The 19,375-nt window shown below is 38.0% G+C and overlaps 1 protein-coding gene across 1 annotated transcript; it reads left to right on the forward strand.

The window, feature by feature from the left end:
* Positions 1 to 451: 451 nt before the first annotated feature.
* On the forward strand, positions 452 to 9,724 carry LOC134654225 (eukaryotic translation initiation factor 4E-binding protein). The gene is made up of 2 exons (XM_063509695.1): positions 452 to 703; positions 8,637 to 9,724. Exons 1-2 carry the CDS (start codon positions 562 to 564, stop codon positions 8,840 to 8,842), a joined length of 348 nt encoding a protein of 115 aa, XP_063365765.1. The 5' UTR covers positions 452 to 561; the 3' UTR covers positions 8,843 to 9,724.
* Positions 9,725 to 19,375: the final 9,651 nt, after the last annotated feature.

Genomic DNA, 19,375 nt, shown 5'->3' on the forward strand with positions numbered 1-19,375 from the left:
AATCGTAAGATTGGGGACGCTAGTGTGCGTGAACACAGATGGTGTATGCCACGTGTTTGTAGACGCGACAGTCTACTGAGCGATGTAAACAAATATTTCTAGAATATCAAAGTAAAGTTCCATTGAACTTCAAAGGGTGAACCTATAACTACTTATATGGATGTTGTTATATTTAATGCCAACTATTCTGCTAGCTCTTCAAAAAAAAAATTCTACCCGCCCTGCCTTCCCCTGGCAGAGGTAGTCTGTCAATAGGAGGAATTACCCCGCAAGGTTACACTTGGAAGTGTCATGTACCTACGTGTTGTATTAGCCTCACGCCTCACAGAGGTTCACCTCCCGTAATCACTGTAATATCTATTGAATAATCTCGGCGTGTTTTGATGCGAGGCACGAGTGTGCGACACGTTGGTCGCCTCTATACGTACGCGTTGTTCACCGGCATCGGCAAACGTATTTATTTTAGGCCCCGCCAGCGCCCGGCTCAGTCGCTCATTCCTTCTCCGACAGTGTGCCAGTGTTTGTGAATTTTGAACTTTACCAGCAAAAAAATAAGACACAATGTCCGCGTCCCCTATTGCGAGGCAAGCGACGCACAGCCAGTCGATCCCGACGAGGCGGGTGCTGATCTCGGACCCGGCGCAGATGCCTGATGTTTATTCCAGCACACCTGGAGGCACCATATATTCCACTACCCCTGGAGGTAATTTGTAATTGCGACCTTATTGAATATTATTAAAGTACAAAATGCCATTTCTAATTTAAAATTCTTTATTTAAGGTATGTTAGCTGCATAATTTTGTCGCTTATCTGCGCAATTTGCCTCGCGCTCAATATTTTATCTTTACGCGATAAAGTTGTCTAGATTGTTGACACGGTTATATTATACATACCTATATGTTGCTAGGTGGATGTAGTTCATGTTGCTAAATTGATTAGGTCAGTGACCTCAGGATGCATTTGTCCATTTGTATTAACTTCGAGAGGGGCTGAATTGCGACGAGCGTAAATTTAGATGCAAAATCGAACTGTTGTAGTCAGAACTTGCTCTAAGTAGTACCTAAATATAGGTACCTTCAATAGTTATGACTTGAATTTATAAGTAGGTACTTAACTTTAAACCAAAGAATATAATAAGCTTTAAACTCTGCTTGGCATCTTCAATTAGGTACACAACGTGAAACGAATTGTAAAACGATTTATTCCGATTCGAAGTAAAATCAAGTTTGACTTCTCTGAATAATAAATTATGTCCAAATTTGAAACACAAATTCAGTCGGGGCCGCAAAACCGCGTATTTCCGTCAAGGTCAGGTAGTTTTATCTTCAACTGTGTGTTTAGTTGTTTACACATGTGGTTATGTAATGCCACGTGGCTTGGTAAATTAGTTACCTCCATTTTTATTGTAGGTTGTTATTGTTATTGTTATTGTAGGTTAAGTTGGTTTATTAAATAACTTTATGGTGGTCACGTGGACCTTGACATGAGGTGTTAACGAGGTAGGAAATGTCACGTTTGTATGTCACGGATTAAGATAATGTATGACCTACTTTTGAGTTGTGAGCTACATTGTATAGAATATGGGTCAAACCAGTTATTTATTTAGGTGTAAGTATTTGTGGTTCCTGTTCCATATGAATTTGGGAGTGAGAAAATTTTGGTGATAGGTACTTTAAAATCAGATTAAAGTCCAATTGTGTGTCTTTAACGTTTAGCCATCGGTGACATTGATCCTTCCGTGTCCATCCATATGACCCTCATACGCAGATAAATGTCACACAAAAGTAACCTATCCCAAATGTGTCATAATGTATAAGAAAACATTGTCAATGTCACACTACAGATTAATAATTAATGTGTTTATAGTCTCCTAAATCAAAATACTTATACTCTAACAGTGCATTTTAGTAAATAATATTTGTAGCTAAGTACCTAAACAAAATAGCTATCTAAGTAAACTTCGATTCCTATTGTAAAAATTATAAATAAGAATAAGTAAGGGGAAGGGTGGTAGGTATAAAAAAGCCAGGTAGGTAGCCAGGTAGCAAGCCATGGTTGCGTTTTGTAAAAGGTCAACTTGTACCTTAATCTCTGTGTTTATCTCTGTCTATAACACTTATAACATACGTCGGGATCCGGGGATGTTATGTGTTATGGTATGGTTGTTAGAAAGCGACATAGACAGACAGAGATTCGAGATTACCGATTATTTGCTTTTAAAAATGCGACCGAGGTAAGCACGCGGCTAAGTCCGTGAACAAAGTTTTGTACGGAACACTAAAAAGCAATATAGAAAGAGAGTTTCTTTGTATAACTGTCTATCAACCTATGTATCCATTAGGGCTCATTTAGACGGGGCGAGAACTCGTATGCGAGTTTGATTACATTGCATTGTTTGATCGGTCGGCTGAATTGATGTAACGTCACTGGTCTGCAATGTAACTAAAATCGTATGCGAGTTCGCGCGCCGTCTAAATCAGCCCTTGGGCAGTAACCATCCTGAATAAAATATAATAAAATAAATAAACTGTGTAAGGTGATCCTGAAAGTATGTCTAATACTTATTGCCTAATTTATATGTAAATCCACTATTCACAAAAAACAAAGATGTCTTAATAAGCTTAGCTTCTTCGTATTGTACCGATAGGTTAGCAACAGTGGGCGATATGCTGAGGTCACGAGTTTAAACGGGCCCCAAGGCTGCCCAAACTGCTCGCTTGATTACAAAATAAATACCGTAAATGGATTATTTATGCAGTGTGTGATAACTACTAAAAGTACTAAAACTCAGAAGAGTTATTTACATTAGGCGCGTCAATTATTAAGCAGGTTTTAGAAGTAATGCTAATGCATTAACTTTGGGTGTCCCTTAGATTTTGCCGAAGAATATTGATATGTATTTTAGATAAGGTTTGTGTTATACAACAAAGATGGTTCATGTACTTAAGATGTACCTACTTAAAAAAGGAAATATTTTAACATTTATTTAATTTTTTTTTAAAGTTAATGAAAGTATGTTTTTATTCAAGATATTTATTTAATAAAAACACTTAAATAAAAAAAATAAATAATTGAATTGTAAATTTGACTTCAGACTCTATGTGAAAATTTGGGTTTTTTTAGATATACGGCACGATGGAGTTTTAAACATCGTAACCCCCACATATACACACATACGAAACGTTAAACCTAGTTCAAAAGCCTTGTCATCCTTGGTTTAAATATTCTATTTAGGAGATCGAAGAACATTGATTGTGATATTTGAACATACTAAATTCATTTGAGTAGGACGCACAGCAAAAACCACTAAAGATGTTATTAAACTAAACTAAAAGTATACCTACTTACATTACAACTGTAGGCATTATTTTACATTTTATCTTGGCTATAGGTACACACGTTTTGTGGTCAATAAACTCTTATTATATTGAATCAAATGTTTGTTTATTCCGCTAAGCCATGCGGTTAAAATCGTATTATTTTCCTACTCACTGTTAACTGCGCAATACTTAACGAATTATCGTAAAAATATGCACTACACAGAGTCAAATAAAACCACAATAACAATACGTACTACACAGTTCTTACTTCATTTGACATAAGACGTATTATGGTTACATAGACGTATTTGTTTCACGGATTTTGTACAACTCGTGTTCTGTAACCTTGACCGCGAGAATTTGAGTAAACAATGATATTAAACTCGTGGGTTTATGTTTTATAAATGTTAAGAAGGTTATACACGTGTAACTTCACGTGTATTACATAAAGCAAACACGTAGAAATAACATTTGAGTTGATAGTCAAATAGGACCCTGGAGGTCGATTCTAACTTAACAATTTAAAATGGATTGAATTGGTTTGGATACGAACTTGACGATTATTTTGGTGATTAGCGCGCATCTCACACACGACATTAATTTCTTTTCGCACGCAATAAATTTCTTTTCACATGCACCAATCAGAGTGAGCGATCTTCAAGGTCGTATCAAAATAAAATAAAAACCTTAATCAGTTATTTTATCTGAATCGGGCTCCTAAAGGGTTTGTGTTACTCGTACACAGACTGTCATTAATATTTTTTTGTTGAAGCTGTATGTAATTGTAAATACATAGCCTATTTACTTAAGCTGCAGCATGTAGAGTAAGGTCTACCTTCAATGATAGCATAACTACCAAAAGTCAATAAATAAATCAGATTTTCATAGCTTTCGTCAATGAATTTGCAGGATATTTACGCGCAAAGTATTGTCCAACCTAGTTTTGGTTTCGGTAAAAAATCCAGTTTTGTTCGGACACTAGAGCAAAGACATAGGTAGCTCGCAACATTGCGTGTGAAAAACACTGTGCTAATTAACTTAATAAAAGCAATTCTAGGTGCTGATACTGAACCTCACTGTATTGGCAGATAAACTTCACTTATTCACTTACTGATAATACGTTTGTAGAGGTTGCTTGTAAATAGAATAACTTTATCAAAAGCAGATACTTAATGTCAGGTTCGAAACAGATAAAGATAACAAGAACGTACGAGGGGTATTCAAAATATTCTCGGTATGAGAATGAAAACAAACAAGTACGAAAAGTTTGATATTTTTATTTTTCAATATACTCCCCCCCTATGTTCATACACTTAAAAGATCGATCAATTATTTTTTTTAATCCCTCGTAAAAATATTTTTTATCTTTCGTGTAAAAATGCTCCTCCACTGCCGCCTTCAATGCTTCATCGTCAGAAAATTTATTTCCACGCAGATCCTTTTTAAGATTGGGGAGCAAAAAGAAGTCGCTGAGGGCTAAGTCCGGACTATACGGTGGGTGAGTAACAGTTTTAAACCCACATTCAACAATAGCTGCCTTGGCAATATGAGCAGTATGGACGGGGGCGTTGTCATGCAGAAGCAGAATACCTTTGGTTAACTTTCCTCGCCTCTTTTCTTTAATTACATCCTTTAATTGACGTAGAATGTTAGCGTAGTACTGTCCTGTGATATTTACACCTTTTTCTTTATAATCGATTAGTAATACTCCTTCACAATCCCAAAATATCGTGGCCATGACCTTGCCAGCTGAAGGGATGACCTTGAACTTCTTGGGATGAGCTGAACCCTTAATGTGCCACTGCATGGACTCTTGTTTACTCTCTGGGTCATAATGATGAACCCAGGTTTCATCTCCAGTAACTATTCTTTGCAGCACCTCATCAGGATTTTCACCGCACAGGTCAATAAAATCGGAACAACAAGCTACACGCATGTCTTTTTGAAGCCGAGTCAGCATTCGCGGAACCCATCTTGCACTTACTTTTGACATATTAAGATGGTCATGTATAATATCATGTACGGTACCAATAGAGAGATTGGTTACTTGTGCTATAGATTTTACCTTCACTCGACCATCTTCCAATATAAGTTTTTCCACTTTATCAATATTTTCTTGTGAAGTAGCTACTACAGGCCGGCCAGGTCTAGGGTCATCTTCAATACTCTCCCTTCCGCGTTTAAACTCGCTTGACCACTTTTGAATGGTAGATAAAGAAGGAGCAGACTCACGGTAAACACAATCCATTTCCTCTTTTATGGTTTTTTGATTTTTACCCTGTTTTGTCAAGAATTTTATCACGCATCGATGTTCTAATTTAGTTAACATTGTCAATTCGCACATGATGTTCATGTTTGTTCAGCAATTGCAGAAAAACAAAAGACCATCTCGGTTCGAATTATACTTTTTTTTAATGTCAATGAAAAAACCTTAGCGGCCAGTAACGAAAGAAATTTTAGAAGAAGTCGTAAGATATCAATACCGAGAATATTTTGAACGCCCCTCGTATATAAGATATGACGACATAGGGAAAGTTATGGTCAAACTATCATTAGAAGCAGGGATGTTGCGGATGCTGATTTTTTGACATCCGCGGATGCGGATGCGGATGCGGATATTTAAAGGCTCACATCCGCGGATGCGGATGCGGATGCGGATGTCAAAATTAGGTACTTAAAAAACGTGTTATAGTCCGTCAACCAAATCTTGTCAGTAGCAATGTAAAGCAAACTAAAGTAGGGCAACACTCAAAGAGCAGTATTGCGCTAAGAATAGCAGCAATGTACATCGAACCAAAAGATTTTTTTTTTCCGCTGAGCGCGCCCTGCGTACGTCAATTCAAATTGTCACTCGCGGTTTATTGAAAAAATTTGAAACATGGACGGACAATTTAAAAGCGATGTTAAAACAATGTTAATCAAAATGATGAATTGATGAACAAATTTGAAGATATCAAAAACAACTCCCTATGGTAGTGCTTATATTCTCTTTGTTCCCTATCTATGTCTTCTATGTTTACTAAAATAAAATCATATCAAAATGCAGATAATTAGATAGTGCATATATTTGTTATTTACAATATAATATGCCACTTGTTAATGTAAATTAGTGTACTCTTCTGGATGAATATGACATACCTGTGTAATTTTTTTGATTGGTATATATTGTACAATAGGATTACATATTAAAAATAAAACAACTGATATTTGGGTGTTTATTTAATTTAAAGGTAAATAAGATAAGGGTCACTTTAGCTTACACTATAATTCAGGTCATTAATTGAAAAAATATAATGAAGTTACCAATGTTACCGGGTCACTTCAACCAAGCATAATACTCTGTAGTATTCTATTGCATCTTTGTAAATAGTCACAACTGATTGCTGAAAATATTAGACATGTGGGCCTATGGACGGTTTCCAGGACACAATTTATGGTCTTGTTGGATAGATTTAGGCATACGTTTTAATTTTATTTATGCCTTTTAACCCTAAAACAAAAAAACTGAACATAATCTTAAAAGTTCGAAAGAGTTCTTCCAGTATGTACTTGTCATAACCTCAATTTTTAGTAATGTTTACCATCAACGAGCATGATTGTACATTGTAGGCCCCTTAGCTTTGCTTATTCTTATTTAATGTATTGGTATTTAATGGTGACAGCAGAAATATCTCTTGAAACAGAAACGATTCAGAATGAAAACCAAATGAAAACAAATAAGGTGACGGCTGTCGTTCACGATACACATTCCACAGATAAAACACAGATGACACGCATTTTGGAATTATTCGAACACAGTGTTGCTAACCCGCGATTTTTCAAATTTGCCGCCTTTTACTACTGACAAGATTTGGTTGACGGACTTTATATTACATTTTTAGTAATTTTTCTTTAAAAAAAACGAAACGTTTAGTATTTGTGCAAGAATATAAGTGCGTTATATTTAATAAACAGTGACTTGGCCGACTTTTCTGGATCTAGACCACAGATTATATAATAGTTCTTACGAACAGATATTTATCTCTCAAAGAAAACGCAAATACCTACCGTTTTGATACCTACACAAAAATACAATGGAGTGACCTTCAACGCGCCGCTCCCCGCACCGCGCATGCCGGCCAAAGAGTAGTATAATATATACGCTAGAGTTGCCGACGCTTAGAAATGATAAATAAAATACCTACTTATACAGCGGAACGAATTAACATAAAATTTAAATCTACAATTATGTTATGTATTATGTTATCATTAATTTATAATTGTTTTACATAAAATTGTAATGCATGTTTTTTTTCTTTCTCTAAGAGTACTTTCCGCTGTAAAGTTAAGAACGTACTGTCGTTAAAATAAACTTTACCTACTAAAAGAACTTAAAAGTTTGCTTCCTATTTCAACTATGTCGATATCGAACGATAAATGTGTCATAATAAACACTACATGTCTAAAGAAATTCAATAGTACCTACCTACCTAGTTACAAGCTACAACTATCGTAAAAATTGGCAGTGCGGCACGCGGTGACGTGCGTGCGTGAGCGCGTGTGGCAACTAACTGGCTTGCTTTTCTACCGTGAACGGGAACAGATTCGTAGGTATAAATCCGTGCTCGCGCGGAGAGTTCCATAGGCCTGTCTAGACTATTCTAGACGATATCGTTATAGGTAATGACGAAATTACCTAGCACTAACGCCGCCGCTAAGACGCTCCTGTACCGACTTGTTCGACATCCGCATCCGCATAAGCTCCGCATCGATTTTATGCGGATGCGGATGCGGATGCGGATGCGGATGCGGATGCGGATGCGGATGCGGATGCGGATGTTGAAAATAATGCGGAAGTTCCGCGGTTGCGGATGCGGATGCGGATGTTCGCAACATCCCTGATTAGAAGGCAGACAGAATGTTACAAGATATTATAAACTTTCAGTCCTTACTTATACGGTATGCTTCACATTGCAATCTAATGGAATGGCTAGGTATCATAAAATGTGGCACGTCGTGCCATCTACGTCAAGCGATTTACATCTGCTTTGTTTATAGTAGTTAAAGATTGTTTAAATATACAAGAAATCGTTTGTTTTAATATGTGCAAGCGCATGTAAACATTGCGTAGCAAGGCTTGAGCCTCGTGCTCAATAACTACCTAGATTTTGCACTTAGTTGGAACATTACACGGTGCTAAAATGTTATCAAAACTTACTAACTTATTCCGTGTTCCATGTCGTCTTGTTAGTATTATGTAGCATTATGAAAACTAAACAATAAAGGACTGATATTGAACACATATAATAACTAATTATGTTATTCTCTTCTTTACAGGCACCAGGATAGTCTACGAAAGGTCTTTCATGTTGTCTCTGCGGCAGTCCCCCATCTCTCAGACGCCGCCGAAATGCTCGCTGCCGGCCGCCATGTTGAAAAACCCCGGCGCTGGCAGCGTCTCAGTGTTGCCAACACAGAAAGATACGCGCTCGAATTCCATCTCGTTCGACGAGTCACAGGAAACGTTTAGCATGGATCTCTAGAAACTTATATTAAGTTTCTAAACCTTTAAAAGTTATGACTTTTAAACTCGATGTAATTTTATTTGAGGCAAAGACAAAGGTTGAGAATTTTTAGATTTTTGACGACGTCCAAATTCCTATAAGATTGTGTCGTGTGGAAGAGGCATAAGAGACCTCATATTCTAAGCAAGCAAAATCACAATAGCTCAATTGTCAGGTACAGTTGAGGTTATTGTTTTCGTGCACAAATAGATAACCCGAACATGTAATTTCAATTACATATTCAAGCAGGCTCCTGTTTTGCTAAGAATATGGAGTCATAGATAAGTAATTATGTGCAGTTTATGCCTTTGCAGCAGGCTTTCATTATTGTCTTTAGCGATTGCAGAGGTTGTACAAAGCATTTGTGATTTCTGCAAATAAGTATTGCTTGCTGACAAATTTTAAAGGTTTCAATATTACATAGTTTTAAGACTTCAAACATAGTTTTTTAAGCGTGACTGAACCGTTGGTAGTGCGTTCAAAACGCAACCCATTGCCATTTTCATTACATTTTTGTAAATGGCAAAGGAGTTTTGTAAATAGTATCAGATGGCGTAAGACGCATAAATTAGTAATCGATTAGTTTATAGTAAAACAGCAAGTGCCATTGAATAGAAGTTAATTAGTTTAATAATTTACTTCTGAAGTGGTGTTGCGAACATTTAGACTGCGTTCTCAATATACTTATAAATGCGATGTGTATTTATTAATTTAACAATGATTTATTTAAAAATCTGTGTCTTGTGACCTTACCACTCGTATTTTAATAAATTGATAGGTATTATTATGTATCGCTGATTTTGATCCTTCATCAGAGGGCATACAGTGAAAAACGAGAATCGATATTTCGTTATCGGTCTCACTATCGCTTAAAATATGCAAGGGTATTAAAGAGACAGGCAAAGAAATCTCGTTTTTCGCGGTAGAGCCTCAAAGGTTATCAAAAGACGCAGCCCCAAACTATTGTTCCCAGTTCGCTATATGATGAGACGACAGCAAAGTATTGTTTATTTTGCTATCACTCATGAGCAATAAAAAGGGTAGCTTTGTTTAGAGATGCCGTACAAAGTGACCTTTTTAATTGCTCGTGAGTTTAGTTAAGGCTTGAATATGACAAATCTTGTTAATTGTTGTTCCAAAGCATTTAATAACACATATTGTAAATATAATATTCTGTTAATGAATTTGGCTGAAATTTATTACTCGGCTTGTATCGAGATAATTTGATATTACAATTTTCATTGACTGCCAATTTTTTATAATAAAGTTGATATTATGAGTATGTTTTGTTTTATTTGGTATACGTACCTACTTACTTTAAAAATAACGTCTAATTTCAATTGGTAAACTGGATTATTTTACTAAGGAATTAATATACATATGAGATGAAATGGCCACATCCATTGACGTATATCTCAGGACTGGCCTTACGGGCAGTACAGCGGTGTTACACCGCTACTTACAACGAGATTGATTGATAAGTTCGCATCACGCGCGCGATTGGTCGCAACTAGTTGCGTTAGTCTGCACGATTGGCTCGAATTCGTGAGTGACACCGCTGAACTAGTACCATTTTTAGTGCCCGTAAGGCCCGTCCTGAGATATATGTCAATAGCCATATCACTTAGAGTAAACTGGGAATACACTGTAAGTAAGTATTAATGTTTTGGTCGAACTACCACCCGTGGCAAACACCCCCATTACGAAACGTAGGTACCACAAATCCTGTAAAATAAGTAATTTAATACTATTTAACATCAGCAGAATATAATCACTACCTATTGCGGCAATGAAGCGGACAAAGCTTTGTCTTATACTTATTTTTGGAAATATGTACGAGTAGGAATAAATAATTATGGACCATTTAATTTACAGTAAAGATAAATTGAACAGATTTTTTCTCCCGATAAACAGATAAAACATATTTTAGGTATCTAGTTAAAAATTTGCTTTTATAAAATTATAATACCTACAACAAGTACAACACAAGTCTGCACGAGCTTACTGTGAGATTATTTCGGTCGATCTAAATTGTTTTATAATAATTATTTATTTATTTTACCTTTCATTTATTACAAGATCACCCCTCAAATACCAGCATTAATTAATACGGTAAGTCATTTTACATTTATTCAGATTCGCAAAGGTCAACGAACTTGCATTTCGATACCCCATGACGTGGGATATAACACCGTGTTAACATGAACTTCATTAACAAAGAGTTAAGGTTGAATTTGGCTTGTTAGTTGATAGGGAGACTGTTTCACCCTCTCCCCATGGTGTAGGGTATAATCCGTCTGGAACTAATACTTTATGACTGCTGTGATGTGTATCGTTATTGAGATGAGAGAATGTTTGTTGACATTTTCATCTAAACGTGGAATGAAATGCTTTTTTACCAGAGTTTAAAAAGGAGAGGTTCTCAATTCAGCTACCTTTAGAAAATAAAACATTTAAACACGTTTTCCACATTTAAAACTAAAGAGAGAGATAGTAATGATGGTAGTATCATAAATAAAAATAAATCTGACTTACACTACGAGTAGGTACACTACGCACTCGAAAATAGCATTAATTATTAAAGCTGAAAGGTCGTAGTTTTGGTGAGTTATAAAGATAATGCCTCACGTTTTCTGTTACTTATACTCGGAATTAAGCACTTTTCTGGCCTCATCATTATTCTACTAAATATTTCTAGAACATAAACTGATAATTTTGTTGTAAGCAGGGGATTTATTCTGTAAGTACATGGAAAAAGACGTCCTGATCGTAGAAAGCAGGGATGTTGCGAACATCCGCATCCGCATCCGCAACCGCGGAACTTCCGCATTATTTTCAACATCCGCATCTGCATCCGCATCCGCATAAAATCGATGCGGAGCTTATGCGGATGCGGATGTCGGTACAGGAATGTCTTAGCATCGGCGCGGCGTAAGTGCTAGACTGCTAGGTAATTTAGTCATTAGCCAAAAAAACCTATTAGAAATGAGCAGTCAAGCTTGAGTGGGACTTAATGTACGGAACCCTTGGAACGCGAGTCCGACTCGCACTTGGCCGGTTTTTTTAAATAAAAATTACTAAAATGTAATATTTGACGTTTTTTATGTACCTATCTTGACATCCGCATCCGCAACCGCGGATATGAGCCTTAAAAAATCCGCATCCGCATCCGCATCCGCATCCGCGTCCGCGGATGTCAGAAAATCGGCATCCGCAACGTCCCTGGTAGAAAGACATCGTGGATACTGTAATCGGTGAATGTACTGAAATCGGGAACATCCTTGCCAAAAATCAGGAAAAATGCGGAGCTGACTGGCTTCAGTAGTTGGAGATGGAGAGGCACTAAAAGAGAGAGAGAGAGGGGATTTATGGTTCAAAAATAGAGGTCCCGAATTTTGTATTGGCAGCCTTTCATTACGCAGTTGTTTTGGATACAATTGGAGAGTAACCGAAATTAATTTATTGCTAAGCTACAGTCTGCGATAACATGTTGGTAAGTACTCGTATGTAGCAAAAATGCTTCGTAGAGGCGAAACTAACATGTATCGTGATTTCGCGCTGAATGGTGGGCCTACTCAGATGGTAATGTAAATAACCTAATAACGTAATAAGTGTAATAACAAGCAGTTTAATTGTTATGGATATGCCAGTCAACCGCCGTCAAGTCAAGTCAGCCGCCAACAGTGACATTTCTTTAACATGAAATTACTGTTTGCATAGGTTTATTTACGAGTATGTCAGATAGGTTTTAATTTCTGGTTATCATAATTAGGGCGAGCGAAGCGAGCCCTATCACTATTCGACAAACTATGCATTCTTGTGGTACACTTTACGGAAAAACTATCGCACTTATAGGTTTGAAATTTAACATAGTAATTTAAATTCATGTCTAGATGTGTTATCAAACATAAAAATATCATTTTATCAACTTAATAAAATAAAATAAAGGAATAACACTTTGTATGACTACTAGCGCCATCTATTAGAAAAATTATGAATTAAAATTCGTGTCAATGTACTATGTGTTAACAACGATGAATACAAAAAACCCGGCCAAGTGCGAGTCGGACTCGCGCACGGAGGGTTCCGCACCATCAATAAAAAATAGAGCAAAAAAATCGTGTTTGTAGTATGGGAGCCCCCCTTAAATATTTATTTTATTTTATTTTTAGTATTTGTTGTTATAGCGGCAACAGAGATACATCATTTGTGAAAATTGCAACTGTCTAGCTATAGGTTAGGTTCGTTAGGTTAGGTAGCTTCAGATGCCCGAAGGGCAAACCGCCCAGAAATAGGAGCCCCGCATTTGCGGGGCTCCGTCTATTTAAGTTGTGAAGGAAATGTAGTGCGGTGGGACCATAGTAAAAATAAATTAAATTGCATACATTGTCAAACTCCAGTTACGTAGGCGACCGAAAGAACTGGTCACTCTACAATCTAAATAGTACTTAGATACGATGCGGCTACACGTAGGCCGCCTTATTGAAGAACGTATCGCAATGACAATCCGGCTAATCGTCGAACCGCCGCATTTCAAAACGCTCCTGTTTTTGAAAACGGCTAGCCGTAATGTAATACGGCGGATTATACGATCGGACTACGACATATTCACTGCGGAGGTCAATTTACTCTATGTTCTGTTCTGTGATGCCGATGAACTGATCAGTCATGTTATAATTCGACACGTCTTGATGAGCACTTGGGAGAGCAGTACGATAGAGCTGATGCTTAACCCTGGCTGTACCTAGCGGAACTCAGGTTTGGTGCAACATAGACACACACTGGGTTGGACATCCGACTCGTCATGATGATAACTTGGTAGAGCAGTACCCAAGATAGCTGATGCTGAACCCTGGCAGTACCTAGTGGAGCTCGGGTTTAATACAACATATGCACACGCTGTTTTGGTCATTGGACTCGTCTTGATGAGCACTTAGGAGAATAGTACCCAAGATAGAGCTGATGCTGAACCCTGGCTGTACCTAGTGGAACTCAGGTTTGGTGCAACATAGGCAAACGCTGTTTTAGTCATCCGACACGTCTTGATGGGCATTTGGGAGAGCAGTACCCAAGATAGAGCTGATGAGCTGATGCTAAATTCTGGCTGTACCTACTGGAACTCAGGTTTGGTGCAACATAGATACACGCTGTTTTGGACATCCAACTCGTCAGAATGAGCACTTGGGAGAGCAATACCCAAGATAAAGCTGATGCTGAACCCTGGCAGTACCTATTGGAAGTCAGGTTTGGTGCAACATAGGCAAACGCTGTTTTGGTCATCCGACTCGATTTTTTTAAGCACTTGGGAGATACCCAAAATAGAGCTGTAGCTGAACCCTGGCAGTATTTAGTGGAACTCAGGTTTGCAATATAGGCACACGATGTTTTGGACATCCGACTCGTCTTGATGAGCACTTAGGAGAGTAGTACCCAAGATAGAGCTGATGCTGAACCCTGGCAGTACCTAGTGGAACTCGGGTTTGGTGCAACATAGACACATGCTGTTTTGGAGATCCGACTCGTCATGATGATCACTTAGTAGAGTAGTATCCAAGGTAGCTGATGCTGAACTCTGGCAGTAGGTACCTAGTAGAGCTCGGGTTTTATACAATATAGGCTCACTCTGTTTTGGTCATCCGACTCGTCTTTTTGAGCACTTAGGAGATACTCACGATATAGCTGTAGCTGAACCCTGGCAGTACTTATTTAATGGAACTCACGTTTGTTGCAACATAGGCACACGCTGTTTTGGTCATCTCACTCGTCTTGATGAGCACTTAAGAGAGCAAATTATACATAGTTTATGTGCGGAGCAGCATGATTACCGCCAGTAGGTGTCCAGACGGGATAGTTTTACGCTCAATTGTGTGGTGTAGACGCATAAATAAATTCAAGGACATTGGCTCACTGACCCAACATTGCCAGAAAAGAAAAGCCAGTTGGCTTCCTTACAAGAAGTACTGGACGACCGTGTAGGATGTAATAAGGGCTTATGAAATTGTATATTACGTGTGGATGATATTGGCAATTTGATTTTGTCGTCTGGACACGTTTTTAATGGACAAAGTAAAAGTTGTATCAGACAGGCGTACCGGACAGCGACCGAGGGCCAATTAGTAGGTATATTTCTTTCTTGCTCTCACTTATAGCTGCGTCCTTAACGGACTTATTACGTACCCACTCGATTGAACATGGAACAAGCCTCGGACTGGATCAAAGTCGCGGTACGGTACGTTTAGGTAGAAAAACTCCGCGAGCCCTTACAAAGCTCTGCTTTTTGCTAGTTCGAAATTACTACCTATCTAAATGCACGTGGCACGTGGCTCTAGGTGAAATCTCATTTCCGAGTGCTACGGCGAGCTACGACGTGGCCACTACGGCGGACGGAGCGTAGCAGATACAGTTTCAGAAATCAGTGCCTGCCAGGGATCGGAACCGGTTTTTTGCAAAAACTTAGAAATAACCATATTTTTAGAATTATTTTATACTCGAAATGTAGGACTCAGTTGTGTGTTTAGGTAACGACTTCGTATTATTCGATTGCCCAATTAGAAATGAAGTAATTAGCAAAGAACGAAAAAATACCGTTTCCGTTCCCATACAAAAAATACCGGTATCCGATCCCTGACTGCCTGCTACAAAGAAAAGGAGCCCGATTCGTCAATGTCGTCTCAAAACCAGTCCAACCCCTAACAAATTGTTATATTTGAATCTACCTCAACGGTAAATGTTTTTGGGGTCTGCATAATGTATTTATATGTACTATTTTTTTAACTGTACCTACTTAAGTAAGTACTTATCATTTTTAGTGTTCCGTACAAAGCTTTGTTCACGGAACACTTATGGGATCACTTCGGTTTTGCAAATCGGTAAAATGTGATTTTCCCAGAGACCGTTTGACGTAGATAGTTACAATTTGGAACAGTTGTAGCAATTATCGCTACTAACATAGCAAGTCATAACTGCTTAATTATAATTTTAGGGGAAAATTTGGTGGTGGATCAGCGGAAATTATTTCTTATTATAATATTAAGGGCCGGTCGCGCCTTCTTTTTTGTTGCGGTTTGACTGTATGCAGCCTATGTAGCCAGTTATGTTCATCTCAATATTCGGAGCTCTCTTCAAACTGTTTCACTGCATATGGTTTAGGTCACCGACCGTCGGGACGCACTGACTAGACAAAATTGCTTCTGAGCAATGTCTAGTCGATTTAAATAACACTTTCCAGCTTTAACTCTAAGTGACGGATCAATTTGAAGAGCTCTTGAAGTTAATTGTCAATAAAATTTTAAAGTTTAAAATAAAACCCGATATTTTTAGTTAGGAACAAAGTTAAGTAGTCAATTACCTAGTAGTTACAAGTCGTTACAGTAAACATTTGATGATCCTAGGAAAAAAATATTGGTAGGCAATATTTGTAAATTGCCTACGTGGGTAGGTGAAAGATTCCTACAGTACCTAATTACCTACAGTCAGTATCAATAGTAGCGGATGAAATAGTGCATCAAAACTTTTCCGAATAGAGAAAAATCTCCAGTTCACGTTTAAAAGTATCGATTACTGTTTATGCTTCATATACATGAGTATTAAGTCAGATTCGTCCTTATGTTCATGTGCATAAGGATCCTTTCCTAATGGAAAGGTCGTTAATGCACATGAAACGTAAGGACCCTCTTCTAATGGAAAGCCACAATGGTTCTACCTACATACAGAGGCTTATTTTTTTTTCAGAATGGTGGATATATGCCTGCTTTTGGTGCGTAGTCTGTAGTTCGCTACTTTTGATGCTGCATATATGCGTCAAAAACATAACCAGCCCTAGTAGCACGGTCGCATTTTTATCATTTATCACCATGCCTGTCACGTTCTAACAAGTATGTAAGTGCGAAAGTGACGGGCTTAGTGATAGTGGATAAAAAATGGAACCGTGCTGAGCCCGCTGGTATTTGTTGTCGTTCAGTCTGTTAAAAAGTTAACCCGAAGTTCCATTGAGGTAAATGAGGTTTCTTTGCGAAGACGAAGCCAAATTGTACATATGTATTAACTAGTATTAAGTATGTGACCGAACTTTCGCCAGTAAAGTGGTCTAGCTAGACGCGTCATGCGATCAATAGCCTCTATGCCTATGCATGTTCTTTGGTTCTAGATTAAGCGCATTTACAGATAGCTACAAAGTTATAATAAAGAGAGCAATAACTCGAATTTAAACTGTTGTGAGACATACTAACATTGAATAATTTAACGGTTTACTCACTTCCGCATAATATTTAATGTTGCTATACCCTCTCAGGGTTCATGTTGAGACTTTACTTAGCTTATGCTTATATATAAGCATCAAATGTACACATGAAACGCAATAAAATATTTGACTTTGAGCCTAGGTCTCCTTTCTACTGGGTCTGGGTGGTTGGCGCGAGTGACTTACTTAAAACAAGTGAGTCTAAACCGTAAAATTATTCAGAGCAATAACTGCTTAATACCTAATCGCTACCGTAAATATAGTAAACGTATGGCTTTGGGACGTGTCAAAACAGGCTAGACATTGATTACAGCACCTCTCCCTGATAGAAACCCTTTGTCTAGTGCGTCTAGGGGGTTTAGTGTAATGTGTAGCATACTAAGTAAGGGGACGATCTGCTAAATTACAAAATGGCGTATGACAGTTGGATGTTATTTCCATCGTCGGTTCAGTGCATCGCCTCGGGCCAAGGAGCTTATAAACCGAATAGAGAATCATTGTAAAGGAAACCTTTGAAGGAGGAGGAAGGTTTTGCCTATGTGCATGATGAATTTCTTGAGTTGATAGTCACAATTACAATGTAACTTTAAAAGTAGGTACAACAAGTACCACAGTGATTACAATGTAATTGTGACTGCAGCAGAATCGCTGGGCAGCATTGTTGCCGACATATGGCTTCGAAACGCTGCAGGATATTGATATTGACATGTCCTGTAGATGTCCATGACATGTTCTCAATTTACGATAAGGTAAAAACCGAAAAGTGAATAAGGCCTCCAATATATTTGAAAAAAAAAAATTGTTTTAATATTATAGGTACTAGTTGGAATAAGGCGACACGCATTCAGCATTTCTAATAGCAGCCCTACAAATCGCAGGATTTACGGCTTTATGATCATCCCACTACCCTTTTGATGCATGCTCTAATCAATAATACAGCAATCACAGCGGCGTCACTGCACTTACCCAAGATAACACGATCCCTACTTCATTCCTTGATCGATAAACATCAGGGGTCTAGGCCTGTTGGTGATTAGTTATGGTGGCGAACTGCGCGCCAATGTTGCAGGGCTTCAGCTAAGCGCATTAAGACGACCTTGGCCAGCGGGCGCTCGGGCGGATCATTCGCTGTCTGGGTGGTTTATTCCATTGTCTGTTGACAAAACGGGGTGTAATATAAATATATAGGTATTAGGAGTAAACACGATGGCATATGGTAGATACGTAAAGGGTTTTTCAATTGGCGCGGGTAGATTTAGCGAGCATACAGCTCACCCGATGGAAAGGATGGAAAGCGGTTACCGTAGCTGTATTGTGCAGCCCCAACGCGTGCAACAGCTGGGTTATCACATGTGCGTTGCCATCTTTTACTACTACTACTCGTTAAATTCCTGAACACTTATTTTTAATGTAGGTACTTACCTACCCCATACTGCAACCTCTTGCATTTTTTATTTCCATCTTATCAGCAGCCCTTGTCACAGATTAAAGCATTAAAAGTCACGAGAAAGCTATTAAGCTTCGTCCGCTGCAGCGTTTATGACGGGTAAAGCACTTTACAATGAAAATTGTATCCAGGTCAGTTCCTCCCAAATCAACCTACATTTGCAATTGCCACGGCAAATTCTCTAGGGGAAAAAGCGCACTTTTATAGGGAGATGTAAAAATTTTTTACTCGAAAAAATATCCCACTCCATAGCAAGGACCTCTTTTTTTTCCTGGTACCTACGTAATACATGCTAATATGTATATAGGTACATAACTAATTTGAGAATCTGAATCTGAATAAGAAATGTTCCATCATATGATGAAACATTTCTTTGTGATCAGGAAGTAGAGTTTATTATATTAAAAACCGAATATTCTTCGTTCTTTTCGGGTCAGTTTCGAATCAACCTACATTTTCCACTGAAAATTCTCTCTAGGGAAAAAACGCTGACTCAAATTGAAATTAGTTATGCCAGGCCAGAGGCCGACTCAGATCGGGCTTGGAAGTTTAAATACCGCATTATTATATCATTTCTGAAACGATGACTTAACAAAACAATGAACGATCAATTAGTCATATAGGTATATACATTCACAAACTAATAGGGCAAATGATTTAATTGGGAATATATTATAATGAAAGGTTTCCAAAACAAATCCTTGCAATGCGTCAATCATTTGTTTAATATGCCATTGGGTTATCGATCGTGCAATAAGAAGGTGGCGAGATTCATTGAAATTAAACCTTAAGTTACCTACTTATCTTAATCAGTGATTGTGACGCG

This window comes from Cydia amplana, chromosome 14 (assembly GCF_948474715.1).
Source record: "Cydia amplana chromosome 14, ilCydAmpl1.1, whole genome shotgun sequence".
In the NCBI taxonomy this organism is placed as follows: Eukaryota; Metazoa; Arthropoda; class Insecta; order Lepidoptera; family Tortricidae; genus Cydia; species Cydia amplana.

Bases quoted from the DNA above. Each gene is read 5' to 3' on its own strand.
- LOC134654225 (XM_063509695.1), top strand. From the start codon at position 562: ATGTCCGCGTCCCCTATTGCGAGGCAAGCGACGCACAGCCAGTCGATC. The intron at 704-8,636 runs GTAATTTGTAAT...TCTTCTTTACAG, and splicing joins ATATTCCACTACCCCTGGAG to GCACCAGGATAGTCTACGAA.